The sequence below is a fragment of the Harpia harpyja genome, chromosome 9 (genome assembly GCF_026419915.1).
Source record: "Harpia harpyja isolate bHarHar1 chromosome 9, bHarHar1 primary haplotype, whole genome shotgun sequence".
Classification (NCBI taxonomy): domain Eukaryota; kingdom Metazoa; phylum Chordata; class Aves; order Accipitriformes; family Accipitridae; genus Harpia; species Harpia harpyja.
The window spans coordinates 31969513-31991222 of NC_068948.1; the positions used below are offsets into that span (position 1 = coordinate 31969513).

General features: G+C 51.1%; 3 protein-coding genes across 7 annotated transcripts in view; 2 read left to right on the forward strand and 1 right to left on the reverse strand.

Moving 5' to 3' along the window:
• The window catches only part of GIT2 (GIT ArfGAP 2), a 35080-nt gene extending 27790 nt beyond the window's left edge, over window positions 1-7290 (forward strand). For all 4 annotated transcript variants that reach the window (XM_052795628.1, XM_052795630.1, XM_052795631.1 and 1 more), the window contains 2 exons: window positions 3529-3592; window positions 4466-7290. In XM_052795628.1, coding sequence (XP_052651588.1) covers window positions 3529-3592; window positions 4466-4678 — 277 coding nt within the window. In that variant the 3' untranslated portion in view covers window positions 4679-7290. The remainder of the gene's footprint in view (window positions 1-3528; window positions 3593-4465) is intronic.
• A 275-nt stretch (window positions 7291-7565) lies between these two features.
• TCHP (trichoplein keratin filament binding) lies at window positions 7566-14563 on the reverse strand. 2 transcript variants are annotated; one of them, XM_052795632.1, is made up of 12 exons: window positions 14356-14563; window positions 14072-14276; window positions 13704-13760; window positions 13067-13135; window positions 12062-12235; window positions 11450-11562; window positions 11057-11123; window positions 10594-10766; window positions 9508-9589; window positions 9088-9273; window positions 8874-9005; window positions 7566-8244 (listed from the first exon to the last, which is right to left on the reverse strand). In XM_052795632.1, exons 1-12 carry the CDS (start codon window positions 14538-14540, stop codon window positions 8212-8214), a joined length of 1476 nt encoding a protein of 491 aa, XP_052651592.1. In that variant the 5' UTR covers window positions 14541-14563; the 3' UTR covers window positions 7566-8211. The 2 variants fall into 2 exon arrangements, with proteins under 2 accessions (XP_052651592.1, XP_052651594.1); XM_052795634.1 differs by lacking the exon at window positions 13704-13760.
• Window positions 14564-15870: 1307 nt separating this feature from the next.
• GLTP (glycolipid transfer protein) lies at window positions 15871-19079 on the forward strand. Its single transcript, XM_052797994.1, has 5 exons — window positions 15871-16065; window positions 16898-16959; window positions 17287-17420; window positions 17739-17889; window positions 18211-19079. Exons 1-5 carry the CDS (start codon window positions 15963-15965, stop codon window positions 18391-18393), a joined length of 633 nt encoding a protein of 210 aa, XP_052653954.1. The 5' UTR covers window positions 15871-15962; the 3' UTR covers window positions 18394-19079.
• Window positions 19080-21710: the final 2631 nt, after the last annotated feature.

The following is a 21710-nucleotide window of genomic DNA, read 5'->3' on the forward strand; positions in this document are numbered from 1 at the left end:
AGACGAAAATCACATGCAGCATAGATAATGAGAGAGTAATAAAATGATGCAAGAATATCATCTATTAATGAAACACCTTCTTCCTTTTTTTTTTTTTTTTTTTCTTGCTTTCTTCCGTGCCTTTTCCTGTGCTCAACTGGCCGAGTAGACCATTAGAGCGTGCGGGCACGCTCAAGCTCAGACATAGCCTCGGCTGCTTCAGCACGCCGGTTCCCTGGGCTGAGAGTGCTCCCCTGCAGCCTCTGACCATCCAGCAGCCCAGTCCTGCCTCCTGGTGCTCTGGCCTCTGTCCCTGCCTCCCAGGCACAGTGTCCTTTCTCTTTCTCTCTGCTGCCTCTTTCCCTCATGCACCACCTGCACAGGGGTCGTTGAAGGCTATGCACGAAATGCTTCGGATGGTAATGAAACTGCAGATAGCTAGTACAGAGAGTTGTGAACCTGTGATATTACCCGTTCAGTCGAAGCTCCTGGTAGTGATTTAATTGGGAACAGAATCACAGCCTGGAAGTGTAACTGTCTCTAGTGTAAAAGATTCTCCTGTCTCTGTTCTGTTTATTGTTCATTGAGATGATAAATTATGACAACTAACAGCACAACATGTGGTTGCTGCTTCTGTGCACTGTCGCAAAAGTAGCAGAAGTTTCATGGTTCCCAGCATGCAACTTTCACACCTGACAGCTTAGGCCCTCAACTGTTTATACAGCTGGTGTGTCAAATGAGATAATTTGTATCTTGAATCAATGAAAAAAAAAGATGTGTGTTTATACAGTATCTTCCAACCTGACCAAAATATTGTTTATTAATGCCTAAAATAAAAATGAAATTTGAGTGAGGTGTTCTTTAAAACAGAACTTCCCAAGTTCTAGCCCCAGGTGTTACTGCCAGTGACAAATACCAGGGTTGGAGGAAGAGGTTACCACAAGTTACTGCTAATGATGGATTCTTTTTTCCAAGCTGTCACTACTTGAATATCTTCCTGATGTCTTACTGGAAAGTGCGTAAACTCAACAAATGTGTCAGCTTGTTTCATGAGCTTACAGTGAGTGTTTATAAAATAAAGCCATTCCTCCAAGATACACTGTAAACTTTGCAGCTAAACTAGAGAACATATTATGAAATATGTGTCGTTAATCTTGGTCTCTTTCTTTCAAGTTACTCCTAGTGCTTTCTCTGCCTTGTTAGTGAAGGGTTTAATCAGCAAACTGGCTTTTTAGTGAGGTGAGGTGCTGTTTGGTGTGGCTTGCAGGGAGCAAATTAATTGTTAACTCAATAGCAGAATGGGAATTACAGTGAACTTGGAAACTTCTCTCCACTTTTAGTTTATTTGGAAGAACTCATGTGATTTGAGACATACAGAAATACTCCTTTTTAAAGCAATTTTCCTGCATTGCCAGAATGACCCCAGTGTGTTGCTTCTTTCGCAGTGCATTTGCAAGTGACCTATTTTTGCACCTGTGGTATTGCAAGATGACTGCCTAAGTAATGACTGGGGGGGTTGGGGTTTTGGGTTTGTTTTTTTTTTTTTTTTTTTTTTTTGCTTGAAAGGGCAATGATCTACCATAATCTACAGACGCTGAATATTTTTCTTGAATGCTGTTGCTTTGTGATTTTTGGGATTCTCTTGCTTAAGATTGAATTGTGTTAACTAACTTATGCTAACATCGAGCCTTTGAAGCACAAAAACAAGTCTTCTGAAATTAGACTTTTGACAAACCATGCTAACACAGCACTTCACAGCAGCTTATGGCAATAGTTTTAAAATCTATTTTGAACAGACCAATTTTCATTTGGTATATAAATCAGAAGTGGAATCTGAAGACTAATGGAATCTGCCTTTATTTTATTAGCTTACTCAACAGAATTACTGAATATTTAGCCTAAAACTCACACACTGTGAAAGTAGTTGGTAGTTTGAAGATGCATGTATCTGTAAGCTGCTGTATCAGAATTGTGCGTTTTCCGTTTACTGTGTATAAATTAATCTGAGAAGGCATCTTGGTGTTCTTAAGCTACCTTCATGTGATGTTTTAGTTAAACTTTACCAAAAAAGCAAGGTATGAATTCTGTACTGGAAGTTTGGCATACCCCATTCTCAGGTGTCTAACCTTCCAGTTTGTGAAACTGAGAAAGGGGAAATGCATGCATAGTGCTGCATTCCTGGCTTCAACTGAGAATGAACTGGTACAAGGATGGAAATGAATCTCCTTGGAATCAAGGTGTGTCCTCAGCGTGCATCTCTGCAACAAACTAAAGCTTCCAGCCCCGCTGCAGACCCAGAGAGGCATGTATTTGTTACAGAGATCGCTCAGAGTAGCTGAGAACCCTTGGGTTAAAAGCTTAGGGAGGTCAGACCTCAGGTCTTGCTGCCAAGTGTTTTGAATACAGTTTTCTGAGTTTACTGTATTTTGGTAACTTAAGTACAAAGTGGTTTTTTAAAGGCTTCTACTTTGTAACTTAACACATGGAAAAGAAGTGCAGGAAAATTGCATTGCTTCAGAGGTGCAGACAAGACAGTCCTATAAATATCAACACTTGGCTGTCAGATTATTTTTAAGAGTTTGGATGGCCAAAATTCAGCTCTGAAACATAAAATCAATTGAAACACCTTCGGGTTTTTGTAACTTTTCTTCAGAGATTACTGGATATTTTTTAGCTGCTTAGATCCTTAGCAGTTTAAAAACTTTTAGTAATCTGGTTTTACAGTCTCTTGCCTTATGGAGAAAAAGTTCTTTGAAAACAAATGGATAGATTTCCCTAAAATGGCAGCAAGTTAAACTTACTCAGATTCCACACACAAAGTGTTATTTTTTTTAAATCCGCTTTTGATTGTCAACACTGCACTGAGCAAAAAAAGTTGCTGTTTTTCCAAAGCACCTCTGTATCACCGGATTTTGTTTAAATATTTTCAAGCTGCAGAATCTTACTTTACTTTGTGCCTGGCTTACATGAACCAGTTTGCTTGGGCATGCTCTCCCACACATAACAATATGTCGTTGTGCATACACCAAAGAGAAAACGAGTTGAGCAATTTTCTGTACAATTTGGAGACGAATTCTAGCATTTGAGTAGTCAGGCAGGAGGGGGAGGTTAGGAAATGCGAGCGTATAAATTAATGTGCAGTTAATATTCATAGATATGTTTCCATAATTGCATACAAATTGAGACTTCTAGTGACAATGTTTGGTATAATAGGTGTGGACAGTTATTCCTTCAAACAACCTTTGATTGAAGAATAATGAAAACTTAACCAATAGTACAAAATTATTTCTTAAGTTCTTGCTTTTTCTGAAGTCGCATAGTTATATACAAACTTGTGCTGCAGTGTGCTGGGGAATGATGAGACGCTAAGAGTCACCATATTGTGTGTTGCTCTAGCTACTTCAGTTGACTTCAGTGCAGCCTACAAAGATACTTTTAGAATATATACAGGGGTTTTGTTACTCAGTTGTTTTCAGAATAATAGCCGCTGACTAGTGAAATCAAAGAGGAGTCTTTACATAATGAATAATACATTGCATCTTTGTGCAGCTATATACCATGCTCCGAGAGAATACATGTGGCAGTAACAGAAATGGCAGCCTTGTTCCCAAAAGTAAGTACCTTCCAGCATTAAAATGTTTTTGGCCTCATTCCTCGTTAGTAGATTTCCTTTCAGTAAATGAAAACCAAAAGCCGAAGGTAGGGAGAAATGACTAGGCAGTTTTGTCACATCTTGCATCCTTTGTATTTATTAGCATGCCAATTGGGAAGGGCTAATGTATGAATCCAGGCCTTTAATTTTGCTCTTGAACTTAAAACTCTAAGAATTGCACACAGTTCCTCCAAAACTGGAGGCTACTTGCTTGAGGAGTCATGTGGTTATACAGGAATTTTGCTAGAGTCATCACCCCCAAGTTTCCATTTGAGTGCTATTGCTTGGATTTCTCACTTGCAGGTATGTTTGGATCTGTTACCCATCTACCAAAGCGATCTGTTTCTTCACAGCAAGTTTAGGGAGTGAAATCTCCATGATTGAGTTTTTGTAATGTCTTATCTACCTCTGTAAAACTGCAAGGAAAATCTACTGCTGTTGTGCCTGCCTGAACTGATTGTCTTGTACATGTTCTACTCTGATGTCAGCCAGGACGTGGGCTGGGTAGCAGTAAACGGGCACTAGAAAATTTGTATGAGTAACTTCCTAAATGAGAGCATGAAAACAGTGTTCCCTGTGTACTGCCTGGCAGCAGTTTGAAACCTCCCCAAGATGAGAGAGGAGAAATTCCAGGGACATGTTTCACCCGCCCCTACCCCATGTCTCTGCAGCAGTGATGGCTTACAATGTCTACTACAGCACAGAGAAGTCTGTGCAGAAAGCAGGGCCCTAGCAGCAGAAGTTTTGTATTAAAGAACACTACTGGCTAATTAAAAGTGATTCTGAAATGGTTTTGTTGTTCTGTCAAGTTCAACTTGTACTTTCTTCTCCCAGAAACCCAAATCTGAACTGGTAAGGACTTCTTTACGTCTGCTGACATCTAGTGCCTACAGACTCCAATCTGAGTGCACAAAAACCCTTCCTGTGGAGACGTGCCCTACGACAGACATCCAGCTGGTCACACAGCAAGTTATCCAGTGCGCCTACGACATCGCCAAGGCCGCTAAACAGCTGGTTACCATCACAACCAAAGAGAACAACAACTGAGTCACACTTGGCTTTTTAGTCTTGTTTTTTAAAGGTTGGATTTCAAATATAGGTGTGGAACTATTCAAATTTTTATGAGAAAAACTAAAGGGGCAAGAAACTTTTTTTAAAACTCAGTATTATTTTTGCATGTTTTCTAACAATTTTATGATTAATTTAACCCACTGCCTTATTTTGTGCCTGTGTTGCCAGTTTAGTTACAGATAATAGCATGTTGCAAATAGCTGTTGAGCCAGTACTGCGTACCAGCCTCGTATCAAGCTCTTGCTAGGTGTTTCCTTGGGGCCATGTTCTGCTTTCAGATATTGCTTGCAAAACTCCCACTGAAGTCAGCTGCACATATCAGAGGGCAGAATCTTGCCTCTGGTCTGTCCGTCCTGGAGCCTCACATGCTGTGATGCCACTGACTGAGAAGCCTGCAGCGAAACAGGCTCTGAAGGCTCCAGGACCATAACTGCTAACCAGCAGGAAGAAGGTTGTAGTCCTGATAATGGAGCACAAGCCGAATATTATCTGTTCCCATATCAACTGTTGTGCAATAATATGTTTTTAGTCTGCTAAAACAATAGTAGTTGTGGGCATCTGAGCTTATTACATGTAACTATACAAGGTCTTTGTCACTTTATCTGTTTGGGAAGGAATTTGAAACTTAATAGTTATTTCTTTTAGTTGTCACTATGCCATTAATATATATGTTTGATGTTACTTTAGGGCATTAGTGGTTAAAATATTATCCTTTGTTTCTGATTTAATAATTCATTCTTAAGTTTCCTCCAGAATTTTACTGTCATCTTTAAGGCACCATCTTGTTTGCAGCAGCATTGCTCAGTAACTCAAGATGCAATTTCACTAAAGATTTCTGTGATAAATAAAAAAAAAAAAGGAAGTTAGAAGAGTGCCAGTGCAAAAGCAGCTGTGTCTGCCATAGCATATAACCTCTGTACCTCAACATATCCAAATGTGAAAAGATTTCTTGTATCTAGTAAGTTTTTCGCAAATCTTTCACAAGCTACATATGGAGTAACCCATGCTAGGCTGCCTGTCAGGAGGGTAGATGGGTAGCAAATGTCAATGTGTGTCACGTTTTTTCATTCATAACGGTTCACAAAACTTCCAAAAATATGTGTCCGTCCATAATTTCAAAAGTGAGAGTTTTCAGGGGATTCTAAATTCCATGGTGGGGGGGGGAGATCACTAATATTTGCCTCCACCTGTCCCCCATTTGGAAGTGTGTTGTCATTTTCAAGGAGCTGGCCGTGGCAGTTCAGCAGGCGGGCACTTCAAGTGGTCCTGTAGTTAAGAGTGAAGTTGGGGAACTGCAGTGGCTGTCACGTGGCAGCAGTTGAGGTGAACGTTTAGACAGTTTTCACAGAAAGCTTTGAGTTGGAAACGGCTGTCTGCTGTTCCATAGATGGGTCTGCCAAAACCACAAACTCTTCAAGGCTTTCTGGTGAAAAACTGCCATATTTAGGTGAACAAACGAACTGAAGTTCAGTGGTTGGTTCCTTTTCAAATCATAGTGTGTTTGTATGTGTATATAAACACTAAGTGCCATAAGACTGTTCAATTCCTCTATGTTGTAATTAACTCCCTTTCTAAAGTAGCACAAGTTTGTGGGAGGGAAGGAATGGAGAGTAGATGACAACCCAGTAAATTAATGTTCTTCGTGGGGTTTTTTAGTTCCTTTCTGCACTTTGGAATTCCAGAACTGTCTCTAAACTCATGGGAATGCAGACAGGCTGGGATTAGAACTGCAGAAGACATTTGTAAAACCTACTTCAAAATTTTGCTACTGGCAATTAAATACATTGATAATCTTCTAGGAACTTTTCCTTAAATTGGCATCATTGAAAGGCAGCAGATGGTATTTTTAAATCTCTCAGGATGCCGTTGTATGCTTTTCTTTAACATATCTTACCCCATTTCCAAAGCAGGGTAATGCTGAGTTAGCTTGTAAGTTACCAGTTGTTTAAACTTGCCTCTGTGCAAAAACAAGCGGACGCTTTGATAACTGCACACCCTTGTTCCAGCTACGCTAGCTCCAGATTTTCTAAAATCAACCATTAACTTGTTGGAAGGCCTACCTATAAAACCATGGCCAACCTGTAACTGATTTCCTGCTTTGTCACTTCAACAGCATTTCTGGTCAATTCCCCCATCTCTGAACAAAGGTTTGCTCTAGGTTGGTTATGGTCACACTGTCATCGCTCCAGAACAACGGTGCCTGTGATGCAAGAGTGGCCCTTTTCTGGCATCCCCAGTAAAACAGAAGTGGTCCGAGCATATGCTGATGACCTGCATCAGCTCTCTTCACAAACAGGCAGAGTGGTTCAAACCAACAGTGGAGCTAAAAAGTAGTACGTAATTAGTCCTCAGATCATGCAGCATAATACCTGAAATAACAAAGATGGTTTTTTTGGTTTTATGACTAGATCTCCTTCTTTTTCCCCTATAAACAAAGTTGCTCTTTCTTTACAAAATGCTGCATAGGAAAGTAAAAATTTTTTTGCCTTTTTCCAAAACTTGTATTTATCAGTGTTGCTCTATCTGTACAATATTTTGACTTAATCTTTTGTTTACAGTATTACTATAAAATGCTAAAACCCTTTCAATGTGCGAACTTGTTATGGTTATTTGACTGCTGGTTTTGTAAAGGAAAGATCCTGGAGAAGGTTTCTACGGTTGAGTAAAGCCTGCGGTGCTGAGGTAGCACCCATCTTGGTAACAGCCCTGTGACAAGAGCTGAAGGTGCCACACCAGCTGAAGTGCGTGGACTGATATTTTAAGCTGCAGTTGGTGACAATAATAGCAAGGAATCAAGTGCAATAATCAACTAAAACTCCCCTCTTGTTGTTGCAGTAGTTCGCTCATGTAAAGAAACAAACACTTGTTCAGGTTGCAGTTATTCATTATTTATGAAACAAGTGAAAAGCAACATTTAATGAAGTCTTCAGCACCTTCTGGAGAGGAATGGGATGTGTTAGGAATTACTGCCGCAGCACACATTATCTATCTTACCAATTTGCAGTATGTGTTAGGAATTAACTCCTAAAAGCCAGCTGGGCCTCTGGGCACATCCTGCTGCTCAGAGGTGGGAGTCTGACACCTAAAGAGCAAACGCAGCACGTAGTGGTTCACAGATCCCGTTCCGCAGGAGGCACCAGTTCTTTTACGGTTCAGGTCCAAAGGGCCCCCTCGTTGGCTGTGTGACCCCAGTGTAGCACATACTGAAATAGGTCATCACAATCCCTGAACGTGGAGCGAATGAAGCAGTTCCATCCGCCAAGGATGCTCGCACCTCCACATTCTTGAAGCCAGTAGGAATTTGCTCTTGTGTTCAGCTAAGCCACAGCTAAGTATTTTCAGAAAGCTACTAAGTTGAGTGTCTGTGTCATTGTAGGCTATTCCAAAGCCACTGTCATTTCAGGAGTTAAACGCTCAAAAGCTTTTGAAGCTTGACGCTTCAAAATTTTCTTTCTGTAGTCTGCAGCTGCATTTGGTGCTCATTCCTCGGGTGCAAAGGACAGGAATCCTCAGGTCCATGCTGCTTTTGGGTAACTGTAGAGCTAAGAGGGTCAAAACAAAGACCGTAACTATGTCATGGGCTCTAGAATTAATTTTCTGTGCATGCGAAGGAGGTACGTTGGAGAGTACAGCATATCCTCCAAGAAAAAGCATCAGTAACGTTTTAAGAGTTGATACTTTCAAGGCACTAACACCTCTTTCCGGCTTTCTCTGACTTTAGTAGCTACTGTCTAATAAATGACAGAGGTGAGTTACTTTCCAGAGTACCTCACAGTTTAGTATGAAAAATACGATCTGCTGGGCACACGGTTTTGGTAGGGTTACTCAAATTTAGCTTCGTTTTTAGAGCTAGGCAAAGCACAACAGAAGATGGAAAGACAGCAGCTGAGGTGCACTGTACCAACTGTGTTAATGCAGCTGGTAATGCTAAAAATAATTAGAGTAACATTTGAGGCAGTAGCAACAAGTCTGCCTCAGAAGTTATTTTAAAATGGGGACTTAAAGCATCAATATCAGCAAAAAAAAAAAGCAATTTATAAGAGAGGACCATAGACCTCTGTTAGAAAGAGGAACAGGCCCGGTGTTCTGCCCTGGTGCTGTGTGGCAACCAAGGTGCAGATTAGAAACAATGACCCGCGTGTACGGGCTTCCCCTTCGTGCTGCTACCTACCCTGCTGCGATACCCTTGCTCGGCCTCCTGCCACACCAATTCCTCGCAGTGCTGCCGGGCTGATCTCTCCTCTTCCTCCTCCTCCCTCTGGCACTGCTGCTCCTCCCGTTCTTGCAAGCGGCACGCTGTCAGCTGGGCACAGAGAAGATGGGGCTGTTAGGGCAAGATTGGGCACCTTCAGCAGCTGGGCACGTATCTGGAAAGCGTGCTGTACCTGCGCCTCCAGCTCCCGCCTGCTGGCTGCCTTCAGTTCCTCCTCCTGCTCCTTCTCTCGCCTAGTCAGTTCTTTTGCCTCTTCGAGTTCTTTAATCAGCTGCTCTCGATACTTTATAGACTCTTCTTGGGCTTGTCTGTTTAACTCCATCTTCTCTTGGATCTGGCGCTGTCTGCCTGCAAGGACCTTCGTGAAGTGAGAGGATTAAGGGAGAAGGTAAGTCAAGGGGGCCAGCCTTTGAAGCAGAACTGGGGAAATTCCGGTGCAGACGGCTAAACAGTTCTCAGAAAATGTATCGGACAAGCAGAAAAATTCTGCCCTGGGTAGTGAAGGCTGTAACCCCCCAGAGGGTGGAGGGTCACAGCTAGAACGATGGCTTCATTGAACCAGGAGAGACACTTCATCAGAAAAGGTCATCACCTCATTCATCAGGCGATCTCTGGCCACCTTCTCTCTTTCCCATTCTTCTTCCCTCTTCTCCCACACTTTTTTAGCTTCTTCTCTAAAGGAGAAAGAAAGAATTATCTCTAAGGTTACTATTGACAGTTAAAAAACCCCACCTATATACTCTATGGGCATAGACAAGTGCTTTAGAGGAGCACTCAGGTTTCTCTTCACATTTGTTCCCAGGCAGCTAGCGTGCCCACCCCACCTGTGCCTATTTCAGAGAACCACTCCGATCTCTGTCACTGAGCAGCAGGAGGTAACAGGCCAAAGGGAACACTGGCCTGTAGCAGGACTTCTTGGATGCGCCCATCTGCCCCAGGCACAGAAGGGCCTCGGGAGGAAACTTGCCTCTTAGCAAGGATACTACTTCACATGGGGGATGGGTAGTTAAGGGCATTGCTGGAAAAGCTGAAGATTTTGCAAATCTTCCCTCCGCAACAAAACCTTTAACTAAAATTTGACGGTAGCATGCACTGTCCTGTCACCAGTGAAGACGCCCTCTGTGCTGGGGAGAGCAAAAGGTGAACCTGAACGTGGAACCTGAGGCAGCTTTCATCTACAAGCTCTGAGATACACAAGGAAATAATACGCAGGTTTTGGAGTCACTAAGCCCCTCCACAGCGGTAATGCAGAATCATTGAAAGCTGGTTACAATGTACTTACAACTAAAAGGTAATTCTTGCCATCTCTGCATTACTACATTTTTTTTTGGTATTAAAGCTGTTGCATTAGAGCTAATCTAACAGAAATTAAGGACTAGCTCTTGGGCTGAGGTAGCTGAAAAACAGCCTCAGCTTTTGATTCTGTCCTGGCAGAAAAGCTTCGGCTCTGTCTGTACTGGCACGCTGACCGCCTAGCACGGTACTCGGCACACGGAACAAAGGGGCAGAGCTCACTTCAACTGCAGCGCTTCTACAACTGCAAGGCCAACCAGACACCACTTTCTAACATCCGCTCTCAAAGCCTATTTAACAAACACGAACGGAGCTCTGCCAACCGGGCAGGAACATTCAGCACGTACGGTCTCTTTAGATGACATTCAGAGGTGAGCAGACTCACCTAAAAATAGTCTGCAGCTCTGCCTCCCTCTCCTTTTCTAACTGGAGCTGTTCCTCAATGACATGTTTCATCCAGGCAACATCCACAACAGCTCGTTCTCGTTGTGCAGACTGATGGTGCTGATCCTCATCTTCTTTCTCGAGGAGGGCTAATAAGATTTGCCTGTCTATCTCCTTGAGAAAAACCACAAGATTAACAACTATCCAACAGGCTTCCAGGATGTGTGCAGGGCTATTCCCTACAAATTATTGGTGACGTAGTGTCAAGGGTGCGCTCAGCGAGACACTTGGTCTGCTGGCTTCCCCATGACTCTTTGTGCTCCAGCCCTGTTCACAAGCTGGAAGGGGCTTCCTAATTAATTATCTGTAGACATCAGAGGCAGACACATAAATGAAACACGAAGAACAAGTTTCTTCAGCGCACAATATCTGTAACATATAAATCAAGGGGTACTTCCTCTTACCAGCTCCTCTTGTATCTGCTGGGCTCGTCTCTTTAACTGGATATCGCACTGATGCCTCAAAAAGCGACTGAAGGAGGAAAAAAAAAAAAAAAAAAAGAACACATTCAGACTGACTCTAAAGCCCTATGTTATTATACACCAGCACTCAAGAAGGTACACCTGTGACAACGTAACTTGCAGACAACAGGGGTACCTGCTACCGCAAATGTGAACAAAAAGAAGTAACGGCACCAATGCATTTGCTCGTTGGCTGTTCTGGCCGCTTCTGTCAAAAACCAAATACTTACAACCCACCACTATCTGAAATATCCCCTCGTGCCGCAAGTACTATCATGGATGTAGGAACAGATTCTATCGAAGCCCCGCTGAAATGAGCTACACTTGATCTCATACCCAAGCTCTTTCTTCTTCCGGTGCTCTTCCATTTGTTTCCTTTCTTCTTCCAAGTCCTCCAGCTCCCACTGCTGCTTTAATAAATTCTCTTGTTCTTTTTTCAGCTTTGTTGCCTGAACAGGAAAAACAACCACCAAGAAAGGGTACGTCAGAGAGCTAGGACATCCCAGAAAGAGCCTTTTTACTGGAGTTTGTACCCCATTCTGCTCCTCTGCAAGTGGTCAAAATTCTCACTGCAGTAAATATTCCACGTTCATTTCATTCGTGGCTCAGGGGCTCACAGCTCCAGAGACACTGTGAGGAGCTCCAGCTGGCAAAGCCTTTGACCTGAACCTGTCACACTTAGAAGTTTCTACAGACCTGTTTCTCATCTGGTGCAGCACAAAAAGGTGCTCACATTTCAAGACAAGCAAACAAAAGCTACCGGAATGCAGTCAGTATGCCAGTGTTCAGGGGAGAGGTCTACATTGCTACACAGAAATTACGTCACAGCTAACTTTGTTCCAGATTTAATCTAGTGGAAACCTGGAAGGGAGAGGTCAGGTCAGTGTTGCTTTATTTCCACAAGAAACAATGAATTTGCTTCTCAAATGAGGAGAAACTAAAGATTACCTCTGTGTCCTGTAATTTCAGTTCTTCTATTTGTTGAAGCAACACCTCCGCTTGCTGCTTCTCTTCCAGCTGACGCTTCTCTTCCTCTTGTCTCATTCTTTCCAGTGTGTCCCTTTGCGCAATTTCATATTCGTTTTCGTAACGTTTTTTCTCTTCAAGTTCAGCTGCTTCTTGCTTTCCAAACCAAAAGAAAACATGGCATTTAAGGTTAGGCTAACCCAAAAAACCAGCCTCGGGCTCAGGAAATCCACAAATCAAACTCCTGCAAGCTGACACCTATTGGGAAAATATGGAACAAAATACGCTAGGAAGGAACACAAGGACAAAGCCAAACTATCTGCTGATCACTGCCCAAAAATGGTTGTCTATACCCGTCCTTCACAGGACTCTGCACAGGTCTGGTGCAAAGCACAGGCGGTCTCACAAATACACTCAGATTTTCCTATTACAACCTAGATTATTGTTTTAGTTAACTCTGACACCTGTATTTGAAGGCCTTTATTATTCTTTCACATCAAAATCACTGTATTCCCGTATCTAGTAGGTTTGTATTCAAATACTGAGCTCTTGCAGCTTTGCACTGGCTCTGCACTGCAGGTCACTGTTAGACGAGCGCCCAGTGCCACACTGAATCCTACAACAGATCCATTCAGCAGATAGCACTGGATTTTCTAAGAGACGGATAGCATGTACTTGTTAGACAGAAACGATGGCTCTTCATTAAAAGCATCCTCCCTGTTAGCAGCTCCTGTCGTTCTGCGGACACCAGAACTCCCCATCGCTACAGGAACCAGCGCAGCAACCTCAGTCGTTATTTTTGGTACGAGACTGGTGAGAGAAAATGAACAGCCAACTCCTATTCCTTCCACACCCAAGCCCTGCCTGTACAGGAAGCAGGCTGTCTGCCAGCCAGGTCAAAAGGCACACAGTGTCACACTTCTACCTGCTCATGTGCTTCAGGAGTCTGCCCTAGTGACCAGTAACACCAGGGCTACCCCAGCGTACCTTGATTTTTTGCATTAGCTGATCACCCCAAGCCTCCATCACGTGCTTCCTGTGCAGCTCTGACTCCACCTGTAGATGACAACAGATATCATTAGCGGCAGAGGCTCCCCGGTCCCCCAGGGTCTACTGGACTCTCTGGAGCACCATCTGGCCCAGCTGTAGCCCTGAAGTCCCAGCAGGATCTGCCTCTGCAGTGGTGGGCTTGTTTGGGTGTCCTCAGTGCCCACCAGGTTCCAAGCTGAGGGTCAATGTCACATGCCAGTTCTGGGAAACACTACAGTGACACTGAAACCAGGGCTGTGGCGGCTAGAGCGGCAGGTTGGTGGAGTAAAGAATAAGGAAGCGCCACGGACACGGCAGGTACAGCTTTAAAAAGCACCTGAGGTATTTACATCATGGGAACTGAAAATCTGCTCCGAGTCAGAAGAGATTTCTGACTCTTTTTGAAAAATACCAGCTTTGGGGGGACTTCTTACACAGTTGAGCCATTTTACTTCTTTGCCTTTTGCTTATCAGAACTTAGGACGATTGCTGTGATTCAAGGTGAATGACAACAGCAGATACACAACGGCTTTCGAGTTAAAAACTGGCTTCATAAATGCAAGGCAGCGGGGACTAACAAAGCAAGTAGCATCACCTCCCGGAGCTCAGCGTTGTTTTTCTTCCAGTGCTCATAGAGCAGCTGCTCAGCAACCTGGAGACAGGAGAGTGGCATGATGTCAGAGCACAGAAGGACCCAAGGCACCCAGCCCTCCCAAGGCAGCCATTAGTTAAGGACACCAAGCGCTGAAAACCGCAGCCCGGGGCACTTCTCTCCGGCCCCCAGCAAGTCCCTTTCGCGTGCCCACAGCGAGGGAGCGGCGGTACGGGCCGGGAGGGCCGAACGAGCGCTCCTTCACCGGGAGAGGTGGGGAACGAACCCCGGTGCTGCGGAGCCTCTCCCGGCACCCCGCCTGCCCGGACCGCCAAGGGCCGGGGCCGCGGGAGGCGCCGCCGCCCCCTCACCTTCCTCCTCCGCTCCTCCCGGCCGGCTCGCAGCTCCTGGCTCCGCCGCCGCATCCCGGCGGGCTCCGGCCCGCGCTCCCGCCGCAGCTCCCACAGCTCCGCCGCCAGCGCCTCCCGCTCCTCGCCGAGCAGCCGCCGCAGCCGCGCCCGCCGCTGCTCCAGCCGCTCCGCCGCTTCCTCCGCCTCCCGTCGCACCGCCGCCGGGCTGCGACACACCCGGCGGGTCAGGGGAAGCCCCCCGGGGCCCGGCCACCCCCATCCCCGCCCCGGGGCCCGGCCCCTACCTGGGCGGCGGGGCCCGCGGCGCGCTCCACCGCGCCTGCCTGGAGCAGCAAATGGCGGCCCGGGCGAAGGAGCGGCTGGCCCGCTCCCACTGCTGCCGGCTCCGCGCCTCCAGCTCCCGCCGCCGCTCGGCGGCCCAGCGCTCCGGGGCCCGGGCCCGGCCCCGAGCCGCCCGCCACAGCGCCATCGCCCGCCCGCCCCCCGCCTCCTCCCGCCCCCGCAACGGCCGCTGCCCGGCGCCACGGCAACGCCGGCGGCCTCTACGGGAGCCGGCGAGGGACAGGCCGGGAGGAGCTTCGCGGGAAAGGGGGAAAGGAAGGGGGAAAAGAGGGAAAGGCAAGAGGCAAAAGGCGAAAGGGAAAGGCAAAAGAGAAAAGCCAAAAGGCAAGCTCCCCGCAGGCTCACACCCCGGGGTGACCCGGCCCGGTGGAACAGCTTCTGCTGCCACCTCCCTATCCGAGGCCCGGGCGGTGGCGGGATGTGAAGAATCGGTTCGCTGAGCTGGGGGGGTGGTTTGTGGGGGCAGCCGGGCCGGTGCTGGCACGTGTTGTGCTGGGTTAAAGCTCCCAGCGACAGCTCAAGTCTTTACTGTGCTGTAAATATCTCAGGTGGGTTAAAGGTTCCTGTTTCTGGAAGCCTCAGCAGCAACACCGGCCTGGCACGGCCTGCAGAAGCTCGTCCCGTGCCAAACCCCGACCGGGCCAGCTCCTGGCTGACCCAGCATGTGCCGAGCACCCAGGGACACCGGGTGCAGGCATAGCCGGCACCGGCTTGGCGGAGGTGGCAGCCGGAGGCCCCCCCCAGCGTGTGCCACCGCCAGTGACACGCGGCTCCCAGCCTCGGCCTTGTGCTGGCACCTTCTGCGTGAGCCGAAGATGGGTATCGCCCCACAACCCGTTTTTCCAGAATAGCTGGTAAAAGCACCAGATTTGGGGCTCTGTCACGGGTAAATCCCCTCCCCATACCCCAACGTCCCCATTCCCTCTCCCACTGCAGGGAGGGCAAGCTCACCCTGCCTGGACAGAGCTCGGTGTCCTTTAAAATTAATCACTAATTAATCACTCCCACGTTCGGCTTTGGGTTGGGTTGTTTTCCCAGCGCAGGCCAAGGCCCCGCTAACTGAACCATCTGCTCCCGATCAAAAATTTATCTCCCCTAAATAATTAACAACCACCAGCCAGGAATACTGCACCCGGCCAGGGGAGGAACGAACCGCGGTGGGGGAAGATCCGATTTCCCTCCCCCCCTTCGCCCCGCCGCTACCGGGGCAGGGCCTGCAGGCGCTCGTGAGGCCCGGAGCAGGCCGCAGCGGGTGATGAACCGGGGTGAGGTGAGGGCAGGCGGACGCCCAAACCGGCCGGGCCCGGGCCTGGGCCTGAGGAGGCCCTGAGGGGAGCAAAGCCCCGCCCCTCAACACCGTCCCCACCGCCCCTCTAGGCCCGCCGCCACGCCCCGATTGGCGGTGGGGCGGGTGGGCGGTGCACGGTCATTGGTCGGAGCGGCGGGGGCGGGGCGCGGCGGAAGCGCGCTGCCAGGTCGGGCGGTGGGGCCGGTCCCGGTGCGGGTCCCGGTGCGGAGCGGTGAGGGCCGGGCCGGGCCGGGCCAGGCCATGGCGCTGCTGCTGGAGCACGAGTTCAAGCCGCTGCCGGCCGATAAGCAGATCGAGACGCTGCCCTTCCTGGAGGCTGTGGCGCACCTGCCGCCCTTTTTCGGTGAGCCCGGTCCGGCCGTCCGCGGGGGCGGGAGCTGCGGCAGGGCCCGGCCCAGTACCGGCCCCGCCGCCGCGCCCGTCTGTGACCGTGTGCGGGCAGAGGGCCTCGGGTCCCGCCGGTCCGGGTATCCCCACCCCAGTCCTAGGGGTCCCCCGGTTCTGGGTCGTCCCCCCATTCCTGGTCCTGGACCCCCGGTCGGTGCTCAGCCCCGGGCCCGGCTGCTCCCCGCCCCCCCCCGGTGCCTCGTGCTCTCCCGGGGAAACAGCCTGGCGGGACCAGGGTTGCATCACGGTCCTGTCAAACCCGCCGAGCAACCCCCGTTGGGAAACATCCCGACGCCAGGGCCCGGACGCCTTCCCCCAGTACGCCCCGGCCGGAGGCATCGCTCCGGGGTGGGCAGCTCCCGGCTGGCCTACGGATCCCACCCGCCACCTCTCACCCCGTGTCAGGGATGGAGCAGGCGCTGCTGGGACTGTGGGTGCATGCCATCCCGGCCACCCTCATGCCACGATGCCTGCGCCATCCCGCTGCCATCCACAATGTCAGCTATTGTGTGATGGTGGCGTGGCAGGGCTCAACCGGGCAGGACGCGGGCAGAGAGGGTCCTGTGTCTGTCACATCACTCCGGACCATCACATCGGGGCCGTGTCCTGGAGCCGGGGGTCAGAGGGTGGCTGGCGGGGCCATGTGCGAAGCCTGAAGAGCCCTTTGCTGGTGCATGTCTCGGTGTCTTGGCTGCGGTTAAGGTGAAACCTGTTGTTTACGGCTCAGGACTTTGCTGTGTCTCCCGTGTCCCCTAAAGACTAATAGTCCTCTCTCCATGTTTCCACAGATTGCCTGGGGACTCCCATCGTCTACTCGCCAGTCAAAGCAGACCTGACTGGAAATATCAAGGTAGGAAGGGACGCAGGAGGGCTCGGGGCGGGGGTGAACCCCCAGGCAGAGATGCTGTGGGATTTGAGAGGCAAGACCCGGAGGCCTTTAAAAGGGCTTTTCTTCCCATGGGGGCTTTCAGGCTCAGCGGCGGCTCGTCTCAGTCGCGTGTGTTTGTTAATGGGGTTCACTGGCGAAAGCACCGTTTAGTGGCCACGGTGCTCGCTGCAGGCACCACATTTTCCCCACACCGCAGCCGTAAGCTCCAGCCCGGCTGCTCTCCGGTGCCGCCTGCTGCCGCTCTACCCGGCAGCTCCCGGGAGCCAACCCTGCCTTCTCTACCCTCAGAAAATCCGGGCGGTTTACGACTCCAACCCTGCCAAGTTCAAAACGCTGCAGAACATCCTGGAGGTGGAGAAGGAGATGCATGGCTCAGCCTGGCCCAAGACGGGTGCGACGCTGGCGCTGATGTGGTTGAAAAGGTGACTCATGGTGTTGGTGCTCCGGGCTGTGTCCCGGCACGTGGGGAGCTCGTTGAACGCTGGCCAGAGCCTGCTGCGGAGAGCGTGGATCTGGCTGGTCCCTTTGGGCTGGGTCTGGCTGGGATAGCATGGGGTGCTGCATTTTGGGGAGCAGGAATATGCAGGGGCAGGCATCAGCTCTGCGAGGGGGGTGTGCTGCCAGGGCAGTGGGTTTTTGGGAGGAGCCTGGATATGCACCAGGCTTGGGGGGTGCTTTGCTGGAGGCTGGCAAGCAGCATGCCCTTCCCCACCCCCCCATCACCTCTGCTCTTCTCACAGGGGCCTGAAGTTCATGCTGGTGTTGCTGCAGAGCATCTCCGACGGCGAGCGGGACGAGGAGCATCCGAACCTCATCCGGGTGAATGCCATGAAGGCTTACGAGATCGCGTTGAAGAAATACCACGGCTGGATGCTGCAGAAGCTGTTCATGGTGAGCATTCCCGTCTCCATGGAGGAAAGCAGCCTTTCTTTAAGCCCAGTTGCTCCGTTAGTTGCCCCGAGAAGTGATGTGCTTTAGAGGAACAAAGGCTAGGAAACATGGGAAGCTGCTGATCTATTTTGAGCAGTATTTCCAGGGGACCCTCTCTGCACATCCCTGCTTCTCCGAGGGTGGCTTGTCCAGCCACCATCCCCAAGGTTGTTCCTGAGCACTCAGAGGTGCACAGGAACAACCCAAACCAGGGTCCTACATGTGGAATGGGGAGGACTTTGAGTTTGTGGGAGCCTTACAGCTTCTTCCCCTGTTTTACAGGGCTCAGTCTATGCTCTTCCGTACAAATCGGATTTGCTGAAGGCATTAGAGAAGGGTAAAGACGTCAAAGAGGAGGAAAGCATAGAGAAGATTCATCAGTTTCTCTCGAGGGTCACTCCCATCCTGGATGCGATTTATGAGATGTACACAAAGATGAACGCCGAGCTGAGCTACAAAGCCTAAGGCTTGCACGGGACTGGCAGGGCTGAAATAAGGTGTGATGGGTGCTACCTGTGTCTTTAATCACTGAGGCAGCCAGGGCTGCTCCCGGCTGTCAGGCGACTTTGATTCTCCTCTGGATCTGCAGTGGATAACCTGTTTTCTTAAAAAAAAAAAAAAAATTCATTTTCTATTGAGAATATGGCAATAAAACAATTGTACCCCATGTTATCGTAGGATTTCTCAAGCTTTTGTACTAAAGAGGAAAAACAAGTGTTTCTAGTCCTAACCACCGGGTTTGTGTCTACTGCGGTACGGGGAATGAAGCGCGGCTGGCGGCAGTGTCCCGCTGATGCTACCTTGACTCTTGGACTGCACCGCTGCACCCTCGGCTGCGCTGCGCCTGGTACCTGCCGCGTGCTGACGGGCGCCCGATCGGCACCTGAGTGAGAAACTTCCCGAATGATGCCAACGATGCCCGTGGCGGAGGAGCTGATGATTTTCCCCAGTGACCCCCAGTTCCTCCAGTGCCTGCGTGGGAGCAAGTCCCCTCTGCTGGGACGGCTGCACCGGCTGAAGCCGGGGGACTGTTCTGACACGGTGTTTGTGGGAGCACGTGTTGCCTTGTTCACCGACCGCCTTACAGTGCTGCCGAGCCCCATGTTGGTGGGGCAGGGAGGCAAAATTTAATAAAAACTCACGGTAACCTCGGCCTGGGCAGCTGTTTCGGGGCTTATTCCTGGGGGGGGCTGTTTCAGGGAGGGTGTTTTGGGGGCTGTGCTGGGGGGGGCTGTTTTCAGGAGAGTTTTGGGGGCTCTTCTGTGTGTGGGCTGTTTCAGGGAGGTTGTCCTGGGGGGCTTGTTTTGGGGAGGGATTGTTTTGGGGAGACTGTGTCGGGGCTGTTCCTGGTAGGGGGCTGTTTTGGGGAGGGTGTTTTGAGGCTGTTCCTGGGGGGGGCTCTTTCAGGGAGGGTGTTTCAGGGATGGTGTTTCGGGGGGCTGTTTTGGGGAGGGTCTTTCGGGGGGCTGTTCCTGGGGGGGCTGTTTTGGGGAGAGTGTTTTGAGGTTGTTCCTGGGGGGCTGTTTCAGGGAGGGTGTTTTGGGGGGCTGTTCCTGGGGGGGCTGTTTTGGGGAGAGTGTTTTGAGGTTGTTCCTGGGGGGCTGTTTCAGGGAGGGTGTTTTGGGGGACTGTTCCTGGGGGGGGCTGTTTCAGGGATGTTGTTCTGGGGAGGGTGTTTTGGGGGGCTGTTCCTGGAGGGTCTGTTTCGGGGAGGTTGTTCTGGGGGGCTGTTCCTGAGGGGCTGTTTCAGGGAGGTTGTTCTGGGAGGCTGTTCCTGGGGGGGCTGTTTTGGGAGAGCGTTTTGAGGTTGTTCCTGGGGGGGGGGCTGTTTCAGGAAGGGTGTTTCAAGGAGGGTGTTTGGGCGGGCTGTTCCTGGTGGGGGGCTGTTTCGGGGAGGGGTTTCCGGGGCTGCTCCGGGCCGTGCCGGTGCCCGGGTGCCGGCAGGAGCGGAGCGGAGGGGGCGGGCGGGGGCCGCTCCCGCAGGCGGGTCCCGGTGCCTCCCGCCCCCGGTGCCGGACCGGGGAGGGGCCGTTCTCCGGGACGGGCCCCGCGGCGACTCCCCGGCGCCGGAGCCTGCGGGACCCTTCGCGGGACGTGCCGCGGTACGGGCCGGGAGCGGAGCGGGCAGCCGGGGGGTGGGGGGGACGGGACGTGGGGTCCCGCAAAAACGGGGGGCGGCACGACCGTGGCGGGGGCCGGGACGCAGGTACCGGGGTGGGACACGGGGACCGGGGCAGGATGGAGCCCCGGGGTGGGAGGAGACCGGGGCAGGATGGAGCCCCGGGATGGGACACGGGGACTGGGGCAGGATGGAACCCCCGGGGCGAGGGCAGGGCTGCAGGCCGAGGTGGGCCAGGCAGGGTGCAGACCCCCTGGCACTGTGGGGTCCTGACCTGTCTGGCCAATTTGGGGTCTCACTGCTTCGAGGGTGAGGGGCCAGGTGCGTTCCCACAGGGACCTTTGAGGAGGGGGTCACCAACGGCTCTGAAAGTCATCCCTTGGACCACGGGGAGTTCACGGCTCTCGCCCAGGTGAGCGCGGTCCCGGCAGTGCGGTTTATTTTGGAAGGTGGCTGGTTCACTCCGGATGAGTGTTTCCACCGGGGCTGGACATGAACACTGCGGTGTGGTTTCAGTGATTCATTCTTACCCAGAGCCCTTCGCGCTTTAGTTTGAGGAACACTTTAACCACCTGCTAATGGGGTATCCTCCCTGCCACCCGCCCAGGGCATGCCCCGGCACATCCTGGTGTTGGTGCCGGTGTCCATGCCCCCACGGTGGGCTGGAGTGGGAGACTAACTGGGGATACTGGTCTGGCTGGGAGGTAACTTGGTGGAAAGCTGGGGAGAGGTGGGAACACACGTGGGGGAGCGGGCGGGAGGGTTTGCGTTGGGTGGGAGAGCCAGAGCCATGCCTCAGCGCGCGGTGAGCTGCGCCGACTCATTTATTCCATGGGGTGAGGAAGTCTGAAAAATAAAAAACCCAAATAACGAACAAGCCAAATAAAACCCCATTGACAGCACCTTTCCTGGCAGCAGCTGGACCCGTGGGAGCGCCCGGGCTGACAGCACCAGCCAGCGAGCCCGTCGTTTCCGACGTGAGCTTCCTGCACGGTCCCTGGCGGCAGCGCTGGCTCCCGGCCCCACCTGCCTTTTCCTCTTGTCCCCTCACTTCTGCCCCGTGTCTCCCTGGGCATCCCCGGGGCTGTCTGCTGCCCGGCCGAGTCCCCTGGCCAATGTCCTCAGCTGCTTCCTACAGGGAACCATATCCTGTGCCGGTGGCTCCCTGGCTCTGCCCTGGGCTCCAGCCGCATGTGACAGCCCGCACCATGTTTGGGCTTTTCCCTAAAGCTGTGCCTGTCTGGGGCTGGGATTCCCAATGCAGCTCAGAGGGGTCTGGCGGTCCGTCCCCTTGCGCAGCCCGCAGGGTCAGCGTGCTTGGTAATCCCCTCTTCTCTGTTGTCCAAGGACAAACATGGCCGTGCGAGGGCCCGTGTTTGCCCGGGGTCAGGGTGTGGGACCTGCGGGCTTTGGCAGGTGCTTGTGGAATTTCTTGCAGGGAGGGCGATGGCAGGAAAGTCAGCAAAGAGGAGAAACCGTGTTAGCTCTGCGGCTCGCCCTGTGTCTCCCGGGGCTGCACTGTCCCTGCTGGGTGTCCCCCAGGGCAGTAGGGAGGAGGGGACTGCTGCCTGGGATCCCCCCACTGCTGCAGGATTTCGGGGCCGTTTGCAGCCCTCATCCCCCCCATGTCCCTGGGAGCATCGTGGGCCCCCGCCGTGGGGCT